The 25335-nt window shown below is 43.5% G+C and overlaps 1 protein-coding gene across 1 annotated transcript in view; it reads right to left on the bottom strand.

Annotated features, from left to right (window-relative positions):
* Positions 1-8163, bottom strand: part of TBC1D9 (TBC1 domain family member 9) — a 47026-nt gene extending 38863 nt beyond the window's left edge. Inside the window, 1 exon segment of the mRNA XM_036383008.1 lies at positions 7792-8163. Coding sequence (XP_036238901.1) covers positions 7792-7918 — 127 coding nt within the window. The 5' untranslated portion in view covers positions 7919-8163.
* Between the last annotated feature and the right edge of the window lie 17172 nt (positions 8164-25335).

Here is a 25335-nt window from a genome sequence, read left to right as displayed (position 1 = left end):
TAATGTAGCATCAAGAAAGCAAAATTCTTCCTCTGGACTTACAACAATTAATATCCTTTAATTAAATAATAAATTAATAATTATATATATTTCTTAAATATATATATATCTTAAATAATTAAGAATGGAATTAATAGGATTGGTAAAGTTTTCTCCAATGTCTGCCTTTGCTGCTCTCTCTTCCTACTAAGACAGTTCTACAGACCACAGATTTGTCCAGCCACCCTCTTATTTGCACAGGAGTTTTCAAACATGTTCAGCGAGACTGCTTCTGAGCAAGAATTGTCACTCTACTGACATTTAGTAAGAAAAGCAGCAAAACCAGTAGTTACTTTCTCTGTCTTCAAGCTGATGGACACAAATGAGAGAAGACTGAAAAACCAACCACTAATATTTAAAGAAAAAGCTTGGGAGGGGCCAATGTGATATCTGGCCTGATTACCAAGGGATAAAGCAGCAAGAAACAATAAAGCTTTCATCCACCCTTCAAGTTTAACAATTGTGATTGAATCAGCTTATCTCCAAATATGCTAATTTGAAAGAAAGGTATCAGCTGTGCTTGTTAAGGTGTCCAAAAAACTCATGACCAACCCTGTAAAAAATCTGTACCTTAACTTGAACCTAAATCTGGTTGGGTTTAGACTTTCAGCTTTTTCAACTTTATGTAACTTCTGCTAAGCTGAAGCTCACAGAAAGAGACAAGCACTGACAGGACATGCCACAGTTACAAGTATGTGAAGGCTCACATCACAGAGAAAACTGATGTTTTGACAAAACCCCAAACAACTTATCTCACACTACTGAAAAAGAATTTATACTACATATCAATCACACCAGACTGCATGAAATTATGGGAAAACGGTGAGAAAAATCTAGATGAAGTTATCAAATGCCTTCTAGGTGTGATATAAACAATTACTCATAAGTTTGTAAAAAACACTTAGGAAAAGCATAATCAAGTACCACAGGCCAAAACAGCAGAGAAGTCACTGAACTTCACTCTCAACTAATTATTTTAAAGTATCCCATTCTGTCAGAGTAGCATAAACAAATTTAATAAATTTCATCCAACAGGAAAATTTAAATCTGAATCTGCACCAACATAAGATTCAGATAAACTGTGTAAGATGAAAGAACAAATCAAGTAAGTATGAGCAAATTAAGAAAAAAAACCAACAAAACAGAAAAAACCTCCAAACATCACTCCTAACCTAAGAAAAATTACTGTAAACTGAATCTAGTTTGAGGACTGAAGGGGGCACAGTAAACTCAGCTTGAACTCAGAAGGAGCAGTCCTGAGGCATGTTGAAATACAAGCTAAATCTGAAAAGAAGCAATAGCTTCAGAAAAAGAGAATTTTAAATGTTCATAGTTCTGATTGGACACCTGCAAATAGATTTCAATAGCTTTCAGAGGAGGCACTTCATCAGGGAAATGAACAATGCTGAACAGAAGATCCCAATAACTCTGGCTGATAAAATACTGGAAAAAACAGAGGGGAAGAACAAGACAGATTATGAGGAAAGAACAGGAAAATCCAAAACATGCAAAATGTACTGGCTGAATCCAAGATTACTGCTGGGATAGAAATTCAAACATCCCTATCTGGAAACTTCAGGGAAAAAAAAAAATCACAAATCCAGCACAGAAAATACAACCTTTCTTTTGGAAAGAAAACAAATGGGAGGATTTGGAAGAAGTCCTCTAGAAGCTAAGATCACCTAAGCACCAGATTTAAAGTCAAAATGCAAATGTAATTTCTGAATATCAACATTGATCAGACAAAAGAAGTATGATTAGTGGTCAATGTTAAAAAGAAAAGTAAGATTTCAGTCAAATGCTCACAGCTCTTGATACACATGGTATCATCATACTTCAGGAAAATCAATGGCAGAGACAACTCCTGTCTCTGGAAAAGCCATAGGAAGTGTGATACTGTGAAGGAAAAAAACAAGGAGATTCTGCCTGGATCAAATACAAGAGGAGATACTGTGTAAGAACACACGTTCAAATTGAGTTCCAAAGCCATCTGAGTATATGGCAGCACGCTTCGTGGAACCCTTTTCAGGTGTGCAGGAATCTAATGGAAATTATCAAGGGCCCAAACCTCTGTGAAATATGACACATTCTTACAAGGATGCAGGACTGGACGGTGGAGTGATGGAAATATGGAAACTGATGTAGAGAAGTGCTACATCTACACCTTTCAGGACCAAAGAACAATAACAAAAACCCTGTAAGCAATACAAACTCTGGTATAAGGCAGAAAATCAGTAAGTGGCCTAGACTGACTGACTGCTTACTATCTTGTGATCCTGTGCAACATTCCCAACAGAGTTTCCTACAGAGATCTCAGGAAAAAGAGCAGGCCACCCCAGAATTCCAGGTGTCAAACAGTAACATTATTTCAAGGTCAAAAATGGCAAAAGGCAGCTCAGCTCAGCAGCCTGGATAGGCCACACTACTCACAGTGTCAGCAGAGGTAAATTATCATGCAAGGAAAGTCTTGGACCAGGAAATATTAGAGGGAGAAGCCAAGCTACGAGCAACATCTCAGGCACTAGAGATCTTGTCTCTAGAGCCAACAGAAGAGCTGGAGATGCAGAGAAGTATCAGGCAGGAAGTGAGGAACTAGGAAAAGCATCTGGGAATTCAACAGAAAGACTGTGAGTCAGTCTGGGGAATCAAACACCAATTCAGCCCTAGACATGTGCGGGTTCCTTGAAGTGGAAGTGGACTGGTGTGGAGAAGCAAACACACCCACAGCAGATCCTAAGGAGCAGCTCATGGAACCAGAGTAGATTTGAGGTACTGACAAATGAAAGCAGAGCAGGAGAGACCAGCTTCCACTCTGTGTGCCACAACACTCATGGAAAGCTGATGGACAGGCAGACCACCCCCATCCATTATGCTAATTGCATCCATTTTGATAAACACTGAATTTCAAGTATCAGAAAGCACATGCTTTGTACTCAAGTCTGACATGCAAAATCCCAACTGCTTGAGTCAACAAAGGCAGAAAGTGTCAGGTTTGTTAAAACATGGACCATACTTTGTTCAGGCAGATGATCAACTGGCCAAAAGCTTTTCTAAGTCTTAAGCATAAACAAGTTCTCAAGTAGTCTCTTCCTCAACTCTCTGAGCAGAGAGGCTGTGAGCAAGACAGAATCTTAGCTCCAAATGAGAAATACTAATTGTGTTGTCCAGCAAGGCTGCAGAAAAGCTTTTCAATTTAGAACACCGTCACAGCATTAAAAATTATATTAGATCTGACATTGATATGTCATATCAGCCAGCCAAGCTCAGAACCTCTCCTTTTTGCCTTTCCAGTGTGGAAATTAAATGACAACTCCTTTTGCAAAAATATCTGGGGAGAAGTAGTATTTCATCAGATCCTTTTATCACAAGAAGTCAGCACATTTCCATCTGCTCTCTTCTGCTTAAACATTTGAATCATTCTTGGCCACACGGCACGGACTTACAACTCCTACTGCATCTCTCACACAGGCACTGTCCCAGCTGTAAGTACATATACCCTACTTGCAAAATAATTCACTTCTGAAAGCAGATCTTGCTAAGAACCACTTACTTCCCTTGGGATTCAGAGATCTCACAATAACATTTTCAACAAAGTCACTTAGGGTTTAATCTCTACTTCACACACACAAATGTACACAGGCAAAAGGAGCACAGCAGCCACCAGCTCACTGTACCAGACCTCAGTCTCTCCTCCTGTAAGCTCCAAGTGAATTCAATGCTCTGCCATCCATTACCAGGTAGAATAATTCCTTACTATAATGTCTTGAAGTAGAAGAGTTTGGCAAACATTATCACAGTAGAGCAGAGAGCAGTTAAGAGGCATTTTTAAACCTATTTGTTGCATCTGAATGCAAGATACACTTAATAACATGACCTTTTAGTTGTTTGAAAAGTTTATGACACGTTCAAGATCTTTACATCCATAAAGTAGTAGTGTCCTAGAGGGCATAGTGCCCAAATGATGGCAGAGATCTGGGTTCATGCTCTGTCCAAATGCCTCTGCTACAGATTGCATACAACAACAGATGATGCAGGTTGCTGTGGAAATAAATACACCACATTCCTCTGAAGAAGGAATTATGTCATCCAGGCCAAACGACCCGGCTGCCCAGAGAAGCAAGAAGAATATGAGGAAATAAAATACTTTTTTTCCCTGTTGGTGAACAAAAGGAAGATGAAACTCCTGACCAAGGGTCACACAGAAGCAAAATATGGGCATGGCATTATGTGCAAGGCATGAAACAATTTAATTACAGAGAAAGCTCATCAACCATCAAATACCTTTAAAGCAGAAAAGTACATTTTTGGTCTTGTCCTGGAAGATTAATGCAGTGATGCAAGATAATGTGAGTTTGCAGAACAGCTATGAAAATCCAATTTAAAATCCAATTTAAAATCTTTTCTATTTTCTTCTTGTTAAAAAGGAAAATAAAATCCAAGCAGCCCTTCAATTAAGGCACGCTTAGGAAGAAAAGCCACACTGATGTGACTGGCAATGACAGTGACACAATAACTTAAATGAGTCCAGATTTTATTCAGTATAAAAATGGATCCACAGTGCTTACTAGAAAAGCTCCATCTCTGAAGCAAACCATTGATCTAACACACCTTGTTAGCAGAGATGACTTCTGTGGACTCGCTAATCAGCACTGCCCTAATGCACTAAAAGATCACTATCATCATTCTCCTAACTTGTTACAATACAATGTAGTGGAGAAAATGTCTCCAATGTCCAAACAAGTATTTAAATAAGAGTTTCTCTGTTCAACTGCTACATAAAGCAAGGCCAAGAGGAGAAAAGCAGATTTTTCACCCCTTCTCCCAAAGTGGCTGATACTCCTTTTCCTGCAAAGCATTGGGGCACTCAGAGTGGATCCAGGAGAACAGATAACTCCAGTACTGTTCTTCTGCTCCAACATAAAGCCAACAAGAAGTACTTGCACCCACCCCCAAGGCTACATAAAATACTTGGCTTTAGACTGACGTGCCAAAAGAAGTTTGCCCTGTTCACAGCTGGAGAGAAGGGCATTGCACTTAACCCTGATCAGTTTGGTGATGACAGTTTGATGGCAAACCTAGATTTGAGGGCAGTGCCAGAGAATCAATGCTTCTCATTGTCTAGCCACTGCTTAAGTTACACGGTGAAGCCATCTAATGTCATCTTACCCACAGTCCCATCAATTTGAAAGTCAATTCTCACTCCACAATTCAAGACAAATGACTTCAAGAGTCAATAATGAGGGAGTATAAGTCAGCAAAAGTTAGATCACAAAAAAAAAAAAAGGACAGCTGTATTTACATCCTCTCTTGCAAATAGGAATTGAGATCATCCCTAGCACAGTTAAAAATCTTGTATACAATATTTCTAGTCAACTTCAAGGACATGTAAGTTAGTTTCCCACAGAGCAACTAAGCCAAATTTTATACCATATTCATGGGTGGCTAACTTATTAGATTATATCTGAGCAAATTTCAGTGTTATGTCGCTAATAAAGGAGAAAAAAAATCCAACCTACCCCACCAAATGTTCTTTTTTTCCCTGTTTACTTTTGACCAGGTAAGCTCCACCCTTGTCACAAGGTCAGTATCATCTAGGGAGTTTCCAAAGGGTCATCCTAAATGCTATGACTACTACAAATTATGTGTCCTGTTTACTATGTCAGCAGCTTCATTCTCTGTCTCAGGATCAGCTAGGTCCCTCAATACCTTGCTTTTAATCAGTCTTTCCTACCAAGAACAACTCACTGGCTTTCTCCACCTTCCTCGCCCCTTAACTGGCAGAACAGCTGTTAACAGAACCAGCAGAAAATTCCAGCATTTCCACGAAAAAAAAAACAAAAACAACAAACAAAAAAACCTAAGTTCCACTTATTACTGTGCCTGTCACGTTGGGAGTGGCTTGGAGACTACACCCATCCCTCCCTCCCCTCCTGTCCCACCTTTTGTTGGCCACTGTGTCACAAACCCTTGCCATTTCAGCACAAGGTCTGGTAAGTTTCCCATAGGTTCCTTTGAATACTGCTGGCTCTAACAAATTAGTCACCTACAGGGGTTTGATTGGTTATGGTTTTGGCAACATACTGAAAAAAGCTACAACTTTTTACCAGCCCTTTTCTGTACAAACAAACAAACAAAACCCCTGGAAATGGACTTGTTGCTACTACCTCAATGCCACAGCAGCTGCAATTCCAGGCAAAGCACAGGCACTAGGTAAGAGCTAAGAGCATTGACAGCAGATTTCAAAATATATGGAGAATTTCGCCTTCTAAATAATACTCATATACAGAATATACAGACTTCGTTCACATACTAAAATAATGGATACAGCACACAAATATTTAAATTCCAAGAGGCAGGGGGTTAAGGCAGAAACAAATAACTATTTCCCCATTCTCAACTTCTAACAAATGCTACAGGCTTATTCTGGCCTCCACAGAAAAAATTAAAAAAAGAGTGCATATTTATGAATCCTACTTCCACACAAGGACAAGATCTTCCAGAAGTCTTTTCTCCATCTGTAAAGTGGTATCACCAATCAGGCTATTACACATACAGCTGCAAGAAGACTTAGGTATGCATGCCCTGGGCAAGCAGGTTGAAGAACAGAAGCCCAAACTCTCAACCTGTTTCCACAATACCTGAGAAATGCCTGGAAAACGGATGGCTATCTAAAACCATCTCTAATTCAAGGATAACGAAGTCAGAAGGTAGAAGAACGTCTTTTCAGACCTTGAGAGGCCAGGGGGCGATCCGTGAAAGGAGAGCCTGCAAAAATTTTTTTCAGTAAGCAGAGCAAGGGTGAACTTCTGAGGCAAAACACGTTTTTTACGGGTTTGTCAATCCTGTCCACACTTCAAAAGATTGTCAAAAAAATTTAGAAATCTAGGGCCAATGCGGAGTGGCTGCTGGTCATTTCCCACACAGGAACCAGGCAATATATCAACACACAACACTGACCGAAGACCTCAGCTGTCTGAAATGAAAACACACCTCACAGCAGTGCCTTAGTTTACATTATGAACTGTTTACAAGTCCATAGAGCACTGAAGGTCTGAAGAAACACTTAATCTCACAGTAAACATGTACAGGACCTTGAAGCAAACACAGATGCAGTCCGTATGTTTATTTTGCTTAGCCTGAAGTACTAATCATCATGGAAGTGCGCAAAGAAGAGAGCACAGGTTTCAGGAGAAGTAGCTTGATTATTCTGTACCAATTCAAGAAGTACCAGCGGAAACAACATTGGGTTCTGTATCTCCAATCTCATATAAATACATATGCATTGCCTAAGAAAGGGTGGAAGACCTCGCTGAACATACATGCACAGTATTATTAAGACCTAGATGAGCATGACCCAAACATCTACTAAAGCGTCTCCAGCTGCCAGCAATCGGAAACAAAGCATTTGGGCAACATACTTCACAAGGACATCTGAAAAAGACGGACAAGCCGAAACAAATCTGTTTTCTTCGTAAATTTCTCAATTACAACACTGTCTTATTTTACGGAACGTGCGCTAAAGGTTCGGCAAGGAAATTCTCCCAGAACGTGGGGCAAGTCCCACCCTGATGTCCGGAGCCACGGGTCACCGGTGGGCTCCCGCACCGAATCCGCTCCGTGGGAGCCTTGGCGCATTCCCGAGCTCGGGCTTAGGCCGGCGGGATCGGGGAGCGCCGCGCCCCGGCCCCGGAGGGACCCCGCGCCCCGGGAGCCGCCGAGGGCCCCGCCCGGCCCCGCCGCCGCCGCCCTTACCCGCCAGTCCCCCGCCGCCGCCATCGCCGCCGTGCCCCTTCCTCCTCTGCAGGATGAAGTAGGGGTTGGCCCGCTCCGTCACCCACAGCGCGTTCGCCAGCAGCACCTCCTCGGGGTTCACCCACATGCTCCCGGCGCGGACAAAAGCAGGCCCGGCGGGCTGGGGGCTGCCTCACGCACGCACCGCCCGCATCAGGCGCCACCATGCCCGGCCGCCGCGGCGGACGGCGCAGCCCCGCGGGCACCGGTGGGCACCGGGCGGAGGCAGCAGCCGCATGGCCCCCGCCGCCTACCCGCGCTCCACCGGGCGCGGAGGGGCGGCTGCTGCGGCCGGGGGCGGCGGCAGCTCCCGCCGCAGCGGTGACATCAACGCCGGCCCGGCCCCTCCGCGCTGCCTCTCGCACAAAACCCGCGGGACCGGCGCGCGCCCGCGCCGTGCGCGCCGCCGATCGCTCCTCCCGCCCCGTGGGGAGCGCGCTCCGCGCACCTGGGCACGGGCACGGGCACGCCCGCGGCGGGGCCGCGCCCGGCATCGCTCCGCAGGGACGCTGCGGGCGGGAGCCGCGCACCGAGAGCCGCCCTGCCCGCAGAGCGCAAGGTGAAGCCGAGCCGGCAAGGCGAGCTCGCCGCCCAGAAAGCCCAACGCGTCCTGGGCGCATCCAAAGCACGGTGGGCGGCAGGTGAAGAAGGGGATGCTGCCCCTCCGCTCTGGCGAGACCCCTCCTGAAGTGCTGCATTCAGCGCCGGGGTCCCAGCCTCCTCTGCAGACAGTCTGAGAGAGTTCTGGTTGCTCATCCTGGAGAAGAAAAGACTCGTGGAGACCTTATAGCACCTTTCAGTACCTGAACGGGCTACCAGAGAGGTGGAGAGGGACTTTTTGACGGGACAAGGAGTGATGGCTTCAGCCTGCAGGAGGACAGGTGTATATTAGGTACCAGGAAGAAATCCTTCCGTAGGAGGGTGGAGGAGCAATGGACAGTGGGCACACGTTGCCCAGAGAAGCTGTGGATACCTCATCCCTCAAAGCGTTCAAGGCCAGGCTGGGACGGTGCTGCTCCAGTGGGAGGTGTTCCTGCCCATGGCAGGGGGTTGAAATGAGATGATCTTTAAGCTGCTGTCCGACCCAAACCGTTCTAAGATTCCCCTTTTCACTGCCTGCCTTGAAAGATTTGCCCTTGTCATCGCGTGGCTCGGAGAATTCTGTGAAACTGATGGAAAAAGGAGGAGCAGGCTCTGGTCTCAACCAGAAGGAAGCCATTCACCAGAGGAGGTGACACTGCCCTCCTGCCACAGCCACTTTCTGCACCTGTTCTCTGCCATGCCCCACACTCTCTGAAGTTCACCTCTGCTGCTGAAGACCACCGTGTGCCTACTGCTAAAGTTGGGGGTAATTTCTGAGAACATGAAGAGCCCTAGAACAAAGCATACTCGAAGGGAGCACTAGTGTGTATAGATAACAACATTTTCTACCCTTGTAGCTCTGAATGCCATTTGGTTTCCAAGTTGTCAGGAAAGGACTGTACACACTGACCTCCCCTGAGGTATCAAATTGTTACTTTCCAATCAGATATGTATTACTGTTTTATTAAAGATGTTGATAAGGCTAAATTAAGCGCCAAACACAACATAAAGCCACGTTCTGGGCACAAACTGCTCATGCAGGCTGTACTTTATAGGGGAGCCCAGCCTTTCATCAGCTGGTGCTGGCATGGAGCTGCTAGGCAGTGTCCATCATGTGAGGACAGAAACAGGGTCCTGGGAGCAGTGACTCTTGGTCTGAGGTAGCAGTCATGGGGTTGTTGCTGGGTAGGTCAAGAGTCCCTGATGTGCAATTAAAAATGGCCAGCTCTGCTCTCCGTTCCACTGCACCATGGAGAACGTCATCATGGAAGAGGGCAGCTGCACCTTGAATGGAAATGCACAAGAGCCTCCTCACTCTTTGCCAGAGCAGTGGAAGAGCAGCTCCACTGATGAACTGACCAAAACCCCCGCCTCCCTGTCCCCTGTGCTGTTGGTGGGAAGGAGGGAGGGGGTTGGAGAAAAAAGGTGGTTTTTTAAGGGCTTATTTTACTTCTCATTATCCTCCTCTCACTCTGTTAGTAACAAATTCACTTTGTACCTCTAAGCTGAGCCTGTTTTGCCCTTGGAGTATTTTCTCCCTTACCTCAGCTCATGACCCCATCGTTAATTTGGGTTTTTCTCTCCTCTGTCCAGCTGTGGCAGGGGAGGGTGAATGAGTGGCTTTCGTGGGTGCCTGGCATTTGGCCAGTGTCAAACCATGACAGGACAAAAGAATGAACTTCTGGTCAGTCCCCTGAATTATGATCGGGATTTAGAAGAATCTGAAATGCAAATAAAAGAATATTTTCGCCTGCATGTTTTATAATATTTTGTTGAAAAAAATGTACAAAGTTGGAACATCAGTGTGCTTTTAACACTGAATGGGGCTGTTTAAAGTTCTCTGTGCCACTACATGTGAAACTATAATGTATGTCATTCATTTTTGAAAAATAAAGAAATCAGGAGCAGATATCAATACAAACTGAGGAATTATTTCATATTATAAACCTCCCAGGGAAGAAAATAAACATGCTTCTAGAAGAACAACCATTCTGTCTAATATCATCATACTAACGAATATTAACATTACTTAAGCGGGAAAAAGATTAAATAAAGCAGACATTTTATAATTTATTCCCCAGAAGACCTTCTTACCATAGATCTCTTCATTAGTCACAGCCAACTAGCATTTGCTAGTGGTTCAAGACAGCCATTCAGTTGACTAGGAGCAAAGTTAAAATATCAAGATTTTGAAAGATTATCTTTGAGAAATGCACAGCTTACTTAGGTGGGAAAAACAGGTGTATAGATTCAGGAGAAACAGACTGGCTGCAAGCTTTCAGTCTAGATGAGGCAATCTACCTTTCCAAGGAAGCTTAAATAAAACAGTTTCATCTTCTGCAATGCACTTTTTAAAAAATTCTCTATGACTGTTCTACAGTATGCCACTTACCACTTTTTCTCTTACTGTGAATGGCAGCTTTCTTAGGCTTTTTTTTTGGTGTGAGGTTCTGCCGTTCTTTCACGAGAAATGGACAATTTATTAGTGGTTGGTAAAAAGCGTTTCCCTGTATTTAACTCCAGTAGAGTGACCCTAGTCCTGATATAGCAGTGACCTTACATCACTATTTATCTTGTCAATCCCTATGTCATTCAGAAAAATTGTCATAAAGTTTCTTTAGCACAGAATTGATCATGTGGAATATTAAAATTATACAGGAACTCCTACCAGCATTCCTGCAACCTATTATCCCCTTATTCTCCAATATCTCCGTGGGTTGGTTTTACACCCAAACCTTATGACCAAGTTAATTTTTTGTACAATCTGTTGTTACAAATAAAATTTCTTTGGCAGAATTCAGACATATGATATCAACCCTACTATTTCTATTGACCAAAATTTTCACCCTGCCAAAACAGAAGCAAGCTTTGTTTGACAGGACCTACTTCCACAAGACTGTGCAAGAACAATTATATTCTCACCCTGGAAGTACTTGTTAACACTGTGGCAGATGAATTATTCTGTTATTGTAACAAACTTCAGTGATAGACTAACCAGTCCATAGTTAAGTCTAACTAGCTAATTAATAGAGCTGCTTGCTTTTACATGTGCAAACTGCATCGCTATAGAGATAAATATATGAATTCCAACATCTGCTATATTCCAGGGGAATGAAAACAGAAAAGGTTTAAGAATGAAAACTCCAAAGAAGCTAATAAATTTCCTCTGATAACAAAGCTGACAATGATAAAGCTGAGAAGAAAAACAGCTCTTTGAACATGCCTTAGGAGACTACATGCAGCTGAGCCAGTCACTAACATAAATGGAAAGCCAACAAACATTTGATGGCAGCTGATATTTTCACGTAGAAGTGCCCTAAAAAAGGCACAACTGCCATGCTTCAGTGTGATGCTAGGAAAAAAAAAAAAAAAAGAAAAGAAAAAAGGAGGTATACATCTTGGTACCAGCAGAATTGGCCCTTTTTTCTGAAATTCAGTGATCCAAATCCATCTTGCAGCTTCCTCTTGGCACCTTCTGGGGCCACCAGCAACCAGGCAGATGAGAAGTCACCAAACCAGTTCAGCCAACAGCTTCCTTGGCACTGTTTTTAGCACGACATGAGTGAGAATGCTTGAAAACAAATACTGGCAAGGAATGAAGTTGCTTTCAAAGATTTTGATGGTTCCATTACATGCTCCTGTTGGGGATGACAGATTTCTTGAGGAACAACCTAAGTTATGTTGGACAACCGAGAAAAGCCGGACTTAATTTGGCTTTAAGAGTATTAATACTCAGTAACTACTTACCCCAGAATCCCTTCATTAATTACTTATGCCAAGTACCTGAATTTAAATACTTTGATATGTGTCATAAGACTTAATTAACATTGCCCACTCATAATGTAGTTGGGTTTGGTTATCCTTAAATTCAGAATAAATTTTGTTTACCCTCTGCTTATGCTCCTTGCTTTTCTGGTTTTGTCTGTGAAAAATGAGGAATAAACCTACCTGCTGAAACAAGTAAAAGCCAAGATACTGGTCTGTCCACTTAAACATTTGTGTATTAAAGGATTGACAGAACTCAGTCAATTTGCAGTTATTTATAGGGACAAATGGGGTATAGTTGAATAATCATTACCTTAAGTATTTCACAAGTTATTCTGCTGTTTGGTTTTTTTTTTTTTTTCATTTTACCCAGTTTATTTTAAGTGTCTGAGATGTCAGAGCCGCAGCCTCTGGCGGGGAATGAGGGTGTTCACAGGTGCCAGCACAGCAAGCACGGGCTCTGGGCTTCCCAACAGCAGAGCCCTGGAGAAAACAGCTGGCAAGCCCCATCACAGTGCCAAAGCCACCACCCTGGGCAAAAAAAAACCCAAAACAAACCCCTCCAAAATGATAGGGGATAATGCACCATCCCCAAGACGTAGCTGTCTTTTTGTTCTGCTTATAATCAGCGCAGTTTTAGTCCTTCCAACCTTGTTCTCCCTCCCCAGGAGAAAACCTCTCCCACTACTGTTTCTGATGATGGAGAAGTCCTGCTGATGCAACCCAGTGGTTACACGACCATAGCTACAGGGAACTTGTCTTCATTTGGGTTTCATTGTTAATTAAGCCACAGTAAATCACGCAATTTTAACAAGCAAACAAAACCATCTCTTTGGCAGGCTGTGAGCTGCTGCTCTCTCTCCATCCCCCTCCTCCTGGCTGCCCACCAAGCAGCTGCTGAGAATCTGGGATCAGTCTTTCTGTCTCCACACAAAATGCCTACTTTTACTGGCAACAGTGGCAGCTGGATGCTCAGACAGCTTCTCCACCAATCTCCTTACCATCACACAGCCAGCCTCTCTGATAGAAGGTTTTTTGGAGCTGGAGCTAGACCTAGCATAGCCTAAATGGCTGTAAGCTGCACAGCTCCAGGTTAATTCAGTTCAGTAGCTGCCTGCTTTCCAGACATCCAAAAAGGTCCTAGTGTCTTCCCACAGTTCTGCTCTAAGGCAAAACGAGGCTTTCCTCTATTTATGGCACTGGACCACAACAGATTAGTATAAAGCTCCAGGGTACCTACTCATACACATATGTAGAAATAGCAAAAGCACTCCAAAAAAATGTTCCTGATGGAGGCTCATATCCTGTCTAGATACAAATATGCCAAGTATTTGCTATTACTGGTGGAAAGCCATCACTTGTTAGCATCAGAAGTCAGAGAAAATCCGTGCCTTGGAGCCGTTCTGTAACCTTTGCCAGGACTAAAAGAGGAAGATGAATCATTTCTTCAACCCATTCTTGGCTACTGTGAAATGAAAGTGAAAGAAAGGCATGAGAGAAATGAAAGAAGAACACAGAAAGAAATTGTTAAGGTTGAAGGGAAAGAAGATAAAAGTATGTGTAAATATAGAAACAGAAAAAAAGGCAACTAATAAAAATATGTGGAAGAAGGGATGGAGAAGAACAAAAGGGAAGAAATTAAAAGACTGAGGCAGCACATCAAATTATCACAGTGTTTTAATGTTGGCAGATTCTTTCAGTGCCTTGCTATCTGCTTTTTTGCATCACATGAGAATTCAGTCAACAAAAACAGGCTGGCAATTGATACCAAGGTGTAGCAATCAACTCTGCCAGATCCTGGCAAGTGCAGGTGATGAGCAGAAAGCAAGGCACGAGCACACGGCCACACCTGTCTCCTTTTTTAGCTCCTCTGAGGAACTTGGTTTTGTTAGGGGTGGTTTTTTTTTCTGGCTGTCTCCTTCAACTTCCATTGGAGGCAAGTCTCAGTACTTGGGCTAGGATTACATAGGCCCATAGCATCAAAGGAGTGCCACTGTCCTCTCTACCTTATTTTCCTTCATCTGCATCACAATAGGATGTGAGCAGGGTCAGGCTTGCTCCACCACAGCCGAATGAAGCTGTCTACTTTCATTGCACAATTTCAAGGTAGGAAAAAAATTCAAAAATGCAAACCACCAAAAAACCACGGATAGCTTCAGAAGAGAGATCACTTCACACAGAAAGCCTTCTTTCCATTAATCATGTTGTTTAGTATCAGCCCAATTTGAGTGGCATAATCATCTGCCCATTACAGAGAAAAGGATAAGAGACATGCTATTCACTGAGGGAAAAACAAAGCAACCCACCAAAAGCAGCAAAACCAATGTGACCTGGAGAGCATAAATAATGTAGAAGTTGAAGGAGTCATTCAATAATAGTGGGAAAATGTCTTGGTTTAGAGACGAGTTTAGGAGAGAAACCACTCTGGAATGTTTGTTCTAAAAACAAAAAACTGCCCTTAAGATGCACACAATATTCATCTCTCAATTGTGAAACCAATCATCACATTACCTATTTATAACAGGTTTTCAGGGGAGAAAAACGAACCATAAAACCCCTGAGTAGATTCCAGCAGCAGTTTGGACAAATGGATGTGAACCTGGTGGATCTCTGGCATCAGTCCCTCTTGCAGACATCTTTTATGAAAAATCCTTTCCTTAGGGTTTTTCCTCCTGAGAAGCTGAGAGGCCTCAGGAACAAAATGTAAACACTGATTGTCTGCTGCTGTGGAATGCAGCAGGTGCATCTGGGATTGGTCTCGTGTGGATGTTTGTAATTAATGGCCAATCACAGTCTGCTGGCTCGGACAGAGAGTCTGAGCCACAAACCTTTATCATTCCTCATTATTCTATTCTTAGGTAGCCTTCTGATTAAATCCTTTCTTCTATTCTTTTAGTATAGTTTAATGTAATATATATCATAAAATAATAAATCAAGCCTTCTGAAACATGGAGTCAGATCCTCGTCTCTTGCCTCATCCTCAGACCCCTGTGAACACGGTCACAAGTCCCCTCTTCACAGCAGATGAAGCAGGTGGGCTTTCTCTTGCCAGGTCAGCATTTTCTGAGATGTGGGACTGAAATGGAGCAACCCCTCACCTTTCCTGCTGGTCTCTGGTGTTGGACCAAAACCAAACTGTCCATCCAGTTCACTTTGAAAATCCGCCAAAGGATTGCTACTGCAGCCGCTCCAAGGCCAGGGAAAAGAAAAAATACCCACAAACCTTCTTGCCTAAGGTAACAAAAAACCAAGCTAGCCAAGCAAAAAAAAAAAAAAAAATCCAGACTGTGCACCACGCTGGATGCCTGGGCAAGTGAGGCTTTGGAAAAACCCACTGAAGAACTACTCCAAGGCTTCCCCCTCCCCCCAGACCCACCTAAAAGCTACAACAATCATTTTTGGGCATAAGGCATATGATCAGGGAATAAACTAATCGTCATAGAACCACCCCAAGACAGAAAGGAAAATAGCTGAGTGTTTAAGTATGACTGACCATGGTGATGAGACACTAGAACAACAAAGAGTTAAAGGAACCATTCCAGAAAGAGTTTCATATCAGAAGGGTCAAAACTACCTTTGGAAAGAAAAAACAGTTAACACACCAGAGATGACAGAAACAAAGAAAGATGACAGCAATGATAAATCAGAAAGGGAATAAAATATGCCTGTACCTACGATTGAAAGTGGAAGAATTTACTTAATAGATTCATGGAGAAAAGTCATTATCTCACAGCTAGTAAGTATATCAGTGTGGCACACCATGACTGCCTTACTGAAATTAGTTATTATTGAAATCTCTATTTTGTCCTAAAAGGAAAAGAGTAGGATGTATTGAATGAGTCTTCCAAAATAATTTGTCAGGAAATACACATTTCAAGTAGTATTATATGCTACACTAAAATACAAAAAAGCTGCTTTGTAGGTTGTTTTTTTTTTTCTGTGCAGCATCCCAAAGCAGAGTTGTTAGCAGCATATAACCACAACAGGAAACCACTTTCAGCACTTTCATTAGTTTTTCTAGGTATGACTAACTATGAAATTGTTTCACAACAGGCAGGACACCAGAGGCATTACTTCATCTTTAGCTGTGCTGGGTAGTTAAGCATACTTTTGAATCAAAACACAACATCATTCATAAATTATCAGCTACGAATTATGCAGAGCAGTTTGTAAACATAGCAACGTACAAAAAAAACCCAAACTGCTTTCTAAGTAACTTGTAGGGTATCTTAAACTGATTTGAGGGTTGAAACAAGTTTAGGTACAAAACACTGAAATTTTCTGTTAACAACAGCCAGTCCTTCAACAAGTGAATATTTTTACCAGTTGGAAACTCTGAAATTCTCAGTACTGCTCTAGAGGTTCTCCAGGGATGAACTTAATTAGTTTCTCTGTAGAATTAATTTATGATGTATTATTATATTGTATGTACATGCATTATGAACAGTTTTGTAATCTCATACTAATGACTTTGGTTTGTCCCCTTCTAGTAGCTTTCAAATGCCAAAGAAAAACCTGATGACCTGTGGGTTTTTTCTTCCCCATTCAGAAGCATTCATGGGCAGCAACTATCTCAAAAGTCCACAGCACATAGCTCTTCATAACTCAGCAACTGCAGACAAAAATAAGATTGAAAATAATGACCATAAGAGATTGTACTTTGGGGTTTTTTCCTGTAGGAGCACAGATGGCTCTCACATAAAGACCAAAGTGTCTGTCATTGCATATTTTGTGGTGTGGGATGGAGGCTTAAGCATTCAATCCCTAACATTTTACAAGTAATTTAGGAGAAATAGCTATTTTATATCTCAGAATTCAGCTTTTCTGGCAGCCTATGCATGGAAGTGATATTTCTGTAGCCATGAAAATGAGTTGTGGAAATGCAAGGCAGTTAATCAAGAAAGTTGAGGTGGAAAAGTTTCTAAGGTAATCTGGCACAACAGCTTCAGAAAAGATTGATTCCATTTTCAATTTTACATAATAGAATCACTAGCCCTAATATATTTCAAAATGCATGTGTATGTTATATATATATATATATATATACACACAATTTATATATATATATATACACACACACACACAATGGAAAAATCTCAGAAATCAATTGGTTGACATCTGAGAGAAAAGCAGCCAGAAATACTTTTTTATTCTCTGCACAGCTTCCTGACTTATTTCATCTGTGGCTTGCTCTGAAAAGATGAATTACTCTCAAGGCGAGAAGAGACACAGAGCTTTTCAGAGATTGGAAAGTCATGTGTGTCTGGATCAGACTGATTTTTTTTTTTCTTTCCTAAAAAAAGCAAGGAGGGGGAAGGAAGCAAGCTCTTGATACAGAAAGAAATTGCTGTAGAGATGAAGGCAATCTCACACTAACACAAACCCAGACATTAGAAGTAGGTGATCCTTAAGGTCTGTTTCAACACAAACCATTCCACAATTCTATTATTTCGGGTAAGAGAAGGCCCAGCTGTTGCTTGCATGTTTTAGCAAAGCAGTCACAGGTCTTCCTGCCTATCTACATTTTCATAGTGTTTTTTTCTCCTCCTAACTGATTTCTGGTGTATATAAATATCTCAAAGGCGGGTGCCAAGTGGATGGTGCCAGACTCTTCAGTGGTGCCCAGTGAGAGGACCAGAAGCAACGGCCATAAACAAAACCACAGCAAGTTCCACCTCAAAATGAGGGTGGCAGAACAGTGAAACAGGCTACCCAGGGAGGTGGTGCAATCTCCCTCTCTGGAGAGCTTCCAAGCCCACCTGGCCACATTTGTGTGTAACCTGCTGTGGGTGACCCTGCCTTGGCAGAGGGGCTGGACTAGGATTACAGAGGTCCCTACCAACCCTAATGTCTTAGGTTACAATGTAAGACGTCGCCAAAATGATGTATTCTATCTGCATAAACTGTTGAGATAGAGGGACAGTGTTCTTGATCTTCTCCATGTGTCAGCCATGACATTTCCCTCCAGTTGCTATCGTAGCTATGGGACCATCAAGGCCTCCCAGCATGACTCAGAATTACATCATCCCAGTGTGAAAAGCTCCACCCGAGGGGAGGAACCAAACGTTCCTTCCTGGATATAATCTGAGATTTGGAACATTACAGGCAGCACTACCCACTGGATTCCCACTGGAGAGGACAAGAGCTCAATACCCACCACTGGACCTCCAGAGAAAGACCAGAGTTTTCTACAGGATCACTGCTTTGACAGAATCGCATCCATCACTGCAACAGCACTGTAGCCCTCATTTAATTGGATTGCTACCACCACCCTGACCAGCAGCGAGGGTGTCAGGTCGTATTCTGACGCTGTCAGTTAAGGCCAGTGTTTATGTACTATTGCATTTATTTTAATTTTCCTATTAAATTGTAGTTCTGACTTGGAATCTCCCACTGATTTGCTTTGAAACTAGTACACCCAACAATTCTGTGATTCTTTGATTGTTTCTGCAAAAAGAGATTGTGTAGTTGAAAACGCCTCTTGGAATCAAATCTTCAGGTTTCAACAGTTGGCTCTAAGCTTTAGACCCCAACCTCTGATTATGCCTGCAAAAGTATCTAACACCCTCTGTTCAAATCTGTGAGATTCCTCAGTGTCCCCAGAAATATGAATGAAACTTCTGACACCTTCAGGTATCAAACACAGCCTGGGGTGAGAACAATACTGAAGGGATCTCTGAATCAGAGCCACCCTCGTTAATCCTCTGTAATAGAGGACCATCAACAAAGTAAAATCCATTTAAACTTAGAGTGTGCCTTGCTTGGATCAAAATGAGGAAATCATGTCTTTCTAATGCAGAAGGACCTCTAGAGAGCATTTCTCTGCAGACCATCATCAGGATACTGCGATGGTGGTGTAGTCAGCCCATGACATTTAACCTATACAAGAAACAGGAGGCCCAGTCACAGGTGGATAATGTGCAAAAGAGTTACGCACCTGCTTCTGCCACATTTCCTGTTAAAAACCAACCAAATAAAACTCCAACCCTGACAATTTGTAGACAGGCATTTACCTTCTGATCATCTTGATAATGAAGTGCCAGTTCTAGTTCCAGAAAGCAGAAAGAGACAGCGCTAAGGAAACATTGTTCTGAGCTGGTGAGGTTTTCATAGGCTGGCTGCCAGCTCTAGGTCAATCTCTCAGCATTTCCTGCCTGCTTTTAGCAGCAGAGTATCAAAGTCATTAGAGAAGAAGGAGAAAACAGGCAGGAAAAATAAATTGGTGGAATCTGGTAATCTGTTCAAAGAATGAAACTCCAGTGTAATGGATAACCTGTGTAATCATCCCAAAATAAACTCCTCAGACACATTTAAGAACAAATTCAACTTCTTCAAGCTTAGGTCTGAAAGTGAATTATATTGATCTGGATTAAGTGACTACATTTTTCCTCTCAGAATAAGATTTTTCTCCAAGGAATCCTTCAGTTACAAATATAGTAGTACAAAACCACACCTCCCATGACCTAAGTTGGTTTTCATGTGTAGACCTGTGTTTTGAAGAAGGACCAAATTAAAAATTATTGCTATTAAAACTACTTCCAAATGTTACTTTAGCAGCTGCATCTTAGCTCACAAACATGGGAGCAGGAATAATTTCAAGGTTTGAGGATTTTCCTTTGATTACCAATCAGTAGACCTCAGACCAGAGTGAAAACAGTGACCCCACGGGAAGAAGCCGCTGGCTTCTACCTGGTGCAAATCAGATTTATACTGGGGTATTTCAGGTGTGTCTCTGGACTGCCATGATCTGTATTTGAAATGTGGTATTTTGTGTCCACATGTGCCATCTCCCTTTTACCAATGGCCTTTGTAACTAGGGGTGCCCACGTTTTTGTTTCCAGGTGTTTACCCACATGTTCACATGGAAGGTGGTGGTCTGGTAATGGCCAGAAGAGTATAAAATATCTGTAGGATATTTTCATGGAGGAGATTTTCATTCATGCCTCACTCTACTCTATTGTCTGTGGCCCTGAAATATTTATTCAACAAAACTGCACTGCCTGCTTAGCAAGGTGCATCTTTCAAACTTATTTATGAGGGATGACAGATGGGGCTACTGTGCAGGGGAACACTGATGGATGGTGGGAGCATATTACAACACCACCTCAGCCTGAAAAATTACTCTTTGATTATTGAGAAGGAAGAGGCTTCTCCTAGCACAGATAAACTGCTGCACTCCCCATTATCTGCTGCACCTCCATTGTCCTTATTGCAAGAGGAAGGACTGACAAATCAGGGAAACATTATTGCTAATTTGCATTTAACCAGCTTATAAAAATGCATGTACTAAAGCTCAGAGGTTGTGAAAAAATACTTATTTACATATCACTTGGCAGAAATATTTTCTTTCTCACAACATATATTTCAGTGGTAAGCAGCACCAGAGAAAAATTGAAACACTTCATCCCTTTGAATGTTTAAACCTCTTTTTAACAATTTCATTAGTTCAAACAGCCAGGTCACTTCCATGGGCTTTGCTGTGCTGCTTGATCCACAGCCTTGCCCCTGACCCTTTGAATCTGGATTTCAGAGTGCATTAAGCAATCTACTCACACCTACCTGTGCATCCTCTTTGTGAAGCACATCGCTGTTGTCTCACCTCTCTTCAATCTCCAGTAGCACCTAGGCCTGGGTAGAAGCTGGAAAAAGAGCGCTACTCCACTTAGCATGAAAAGACAGCTTTCTATGGCACTGTGAACCAGGGATACCCAAAGCCAGGGCCAATCAAGCTGTGCCCTCTTCTCTCACTGAGGCACACAAAGCTTTTTTCCCTGCAAAATGAGAGAGGTGCAAAATGAGAGAGGTGCATCCTTCCTCTGCAAGAAATGGGAACCTTTGCCTGGCAAAAGAGGGATCCAGGAGAGCATGTTGCACATCCTGACTGTTCTGCATGCTGTCTTAGGTTGCAAATGCAAGATGTGGCTGGGGGTGTGTATTCTATGACCACCCAATAAAACCCAGTGGGGCAGTTTGCTTTATCTTTTCCACGACCCATCCTCCCTCTGGGAAATATCTTCTGTTATGGGCCCCTGAGTGTCACTGCATGGCTGATAAAATTCCATCATCCATTGTGAGATCCTCTGCCCAGGGGGCGAGCCCAGAATTCCTACCTGGGTACAATCTGAGATTTGGAACACCACAGGCATCCTTTTCCCAATGGATTCCCAGAGGAGCAGCTTTCTTTTCCACTGGATTCCCAGAGGAAGACCAGTACCTATCTACACCACCACTGGACCTGCAGAGGAAAACTCCACCCTTGTACAGGATCCCAACAGAGCCACAGCTGTCACTGCAGGAGGGCTGCAGCCACCATTCCATGGGACTGCTGCCAACACCCTGACCTACAGGGTGTCACGTTGTACTCTGACTCTGTCAGTGTTCTTTTGTATTACTGCATTTTTATTTTTATTTTTCCTAATAAAGAACTGTTATTCCCACTCCCACATCTTTGCCTGAGAGCCCCTTCATTTCAAAACTACAATAATTTGCAGGGAGGGGGTTTGCATTTTCCATTTCAAGAGAGGCTCCTGCCTGCCTTAGCACACACCTGTCTTCCCAAACCAAGACACATGCCCAGCAGCCGAGTGTCAGCCTTGGAGGCAGTGTTTGCTCACCCGTGAGGCTCAGCAAGCTGGAAAGAAGGCAGCTCCTCCATGTGTCAATGACCTTAAATTTCAAACAAGTGAGGCAGTGAGCTCAGTAGGAAAACAGGAACCTGTGTGGGGGCAGAGAACCTGTTCCTACAGAGACATCAGCCATCAGTCCAGACACCCTGCAGTGCCACCGTGTGCCAACGTGAGCCCTTTTCTGATGGGTGCCCCCAGCCCTCCCACCCACTGACTCAGGCAATACCATGGGTCAGTCTCTAAAGGATGGTCACAGGGAATGATGCCAGGGATGTCACAGCATCCCCATCAGCTGGATGCAGAGGCACATCCATGCCATGGAGGCATCAGGACCTCTGACAGGGGAACCCGTGGCTGGTTTTTTTTGTGTGATTTTACCTTCATGTGCCCACAAGAGCTGTGATGTGCAGGGAGAAGGCGATTACTTTTGAGGTGGAAAAGCTATTTGGAGGATGTACCTGCAGAGAGCATCCTGCTGTGCTGCATCAAGCATGATGAGTTCTGTCAAAGAGTCACATTTCCTTCCTCTTTTAAAGGAGAGCACCTCAGAAATATCAGGCTAAAAGCTTTCCCCCTCCCTTCCTTGTCATTAATGGCAATTTTGATTAGCTACTAGCCCTAGCAAAACATCTTTTCATGTAGCTTAACACACACACTACCTGAGAACATGCATAGAAAAGCATATTTACCTGAATGGATGACTTAAGGACTATGTGCAGGGGCAGTGTGCTCATCCGTAGTTCTGTTGTTTTGGTCCTGACTCCCAGCATTCAGGGCACTCGTGAGGAGCTCACGAGGGGATGTCAAGGGACTGCCAAAGCTGCAGCAAAGCAATGCTCCCTGCCTGGCACACAAGGCAGACCAATTTACTGGGCAGGGTGCTGGCATGCCTACCCTTGTCCTTGATGTTTCTAACAGCTTGGACACAGCTGAGTATGCCTTCTCTTCTCCCCTTGCCCATATGGGTAGCAGCCTTTGGCTGAGTCCCATGTAAGAACTCAGAAGCAAGGAGCAAAGACTTTTCCAGAATTAATTAATGGGAACGGGTGGCTCTGCCAGCAAAGCATTATCTGGCAGTAGCTGTCAGGCACCCATCTGCTCACTGTCAATTCATTCCCTTGTTTCTCCAGATGAGGTATTTCAAATCTGCCTCTACTGCCTTTGGACCACAAACCATTTGGTGTGCCTGGCCCATGAGGCCACCACAAGCTGCTGCTGCACCACATTGGCTTTTAGGGATATAAGATTCATTTTATTTATTTTCCAATGTTCTGGGTAGCACTGTTGCCAGATGCTCTTTCGGGTACAGCCTCAGCACCTGCAGCAGACAGATTTTTCTGGCTCTGGGGTGTTCTCCCCTGCCTTCATCAGCACTTGTGTCCCAGCTCCCCTGCCTAACCACAGCTCAGGGATCAGCTGCTCGTCGCTGGCATTGGCAGACACCGCACAGCTGGTGCTGGAGGGAGATTTGAACTGCATCCATCAGTCCTGGTAAAGCATCTGTCCCTTTGGGCAAGTGAAACTCCTCCTGCAAGGGGCTTTCCACACTCCTCTGCCTGCCAAGCTCCCACAGCTGGGCACAGGCACTGTGGCTGATCCTCCACCATGTGCCTGGCTTATGGCTGTGCCCAGACCATTCCCACTTCCACACAGACCAGAGTCACAGTATCACATTGCCCTCAAGGCCAAAAGATTTGTCCAGATACAACTGTCCAGTTTTAATTTCTGTCCAGAATAATTTCTCATTCTTCTTCTAGAAGGGACACACTGCATTTCCAGCCAGACAGTCCCTCTAGCCCTTGGCTAATTATATACTTCCCTGGGGAGGATAAAGAAATCTGTTTCTGCATTACCTCCAACAGTTTGGGGTTTTTTTTAACTCGCTACCCATACAATTCATTATATATTTATTTTTAAAAAGCCTAGCTCCGTAGTTAAGATCGGGAGCATATCTGGACATACCTAGAATTGTGAAACCTCCTTGTTAATCAGCCAGTGACTTTGGCTGGGCTGACATTTTCCTGGCTATTTTTAGAGCATGACTCAGATGCTGCGCTACGGAGCCGGCAGAAATCCCTGTGGGCTGACACCAGAGCCTCATTCAAAGCTGTGCTGAAGCATCACTTGGGAGGGAAAGGCACTCAAATGGGCGAAGAGTTTTGTTCACCTGCCTTTGGGCTTTCTTTAGAAAAACAAGTAAACATGGAAAACAAGATATTACGGCAACATAAGGGGATATTAGGAACAGAAAGGGAAATTGTCTTACCTGGCTCTGATAGGAATATTTTCAACACTTTTTTGGGCTGGTGGATAAAAACAGAGAGCCTTGCAAGTGCCTGCTCCTAGATGTGCAGCTGAAAATCCAGAAGACACATTTTAAGGCTTTTTTCCACAGCCAGTCCTGTGAGTATTTAACTGAAGCCAGTTTCCCTGCCTGTGTGAACATCTGCAGCACAAGTCTCAGCTCCCACCTGGCCTCCTGACCATTTGTTACTGTGAAGAGAAGACCCACAGATCTGATTAATGACTGTTTGGTAAGATCCAAGGGTACAGATGGATATTGGGGTTGGGGGAAGAAAATGAGGATGCAGGAAGAAAGGCATCAGTCTTTTGTGGTCTGCCTTGTTGTCATTAGTAACTGTTATGTGTCACTTCACAGAGGGCTGATGGAGTAACTTTGGGGGCTTGGTTTTACATCCCTGTGAGGCCTCCAAGACCTGCCCTTTGAAGCAGCATATTACTAGAGAAGAAGCTATTCCTGTGAGCCAGGTTTCTCTTATGAAGGATGATGCAACCTGAGTGCTCATCAATCAGCTTTAATGCAAGTTAAAGTAGTAAAACCTTCCCATGAAAAAAATTCTCTGGTTCCTCCAGTCACTGGATTTTATTTTTAATTTTTTTTTCTTTCTAATAGCAGAAAAAATATTTGGTTTGAAGTGTAGTGGACACTTTTTTGCTGCATCCTGAAAAGAAATGATCTGAATTGTCACATGTTAGTTCAAACAAGCAGCAAGGCATCTCAGTGCTCAGCCTGGATGCGGGTACCTTGGGAGCTCTGTGAGGGGGTTGAGGCCAGGAGCCCACCCCCCAACTTCTGAAGAACCTGACCCTCTCTTTACCCTGAAGAAGGAAGAAATAAAAGCTATTTTAGCAGAATCTTCAAAGTAGGCTGTTCTAGTGCACACAGCAATGGTGCTTAGGTAAGGTCGAGCTGTGTCCTATCCCTCAGCTCTCACACGGATTCTGTGTCACCTGGGTTTGCTGGGCTACTGATTACAGCCATGTATTAACTAGGGCTTGGAATTACAAAAAATGCTTCCCACTACAGCCCTGTAACACACCAAACTTATTGTCATGGTGCCACTGATCCCACCACGCCTTCCCTGCTACTGTGTGCTATCCAAGCCTCGGTGCCTTGGTCCCTGGCTTGCTTTGGGATGCCAGGCCCTTTGTGCCCCTAGCAGAAGCAGGGTTTTCCTTCATTTCTCTCCCTCTTAGTCAGATATGTTCTGATTTTATTTCACGTGTGAGC

The sequence above is a fragment of the Molothrus ater genome, chromosome 4 (assembly GCF_012460135.2).
Source record: "Molothrus ater isolate BHLD 08-10-18 breed brown headed cowbird chromosome 4, BPBGC_Mater_1.1, whole genome shotgun sequence".
NCBI classification, from domain to species: Eukaryota; Metazoa; Chordata; class Aves; order Passeriformes; family Icteridae; genus Molothrus; species Molothrus ater.
This window is presented reverse-complemented; position numbering and strand designations above follow the sequence as displayed.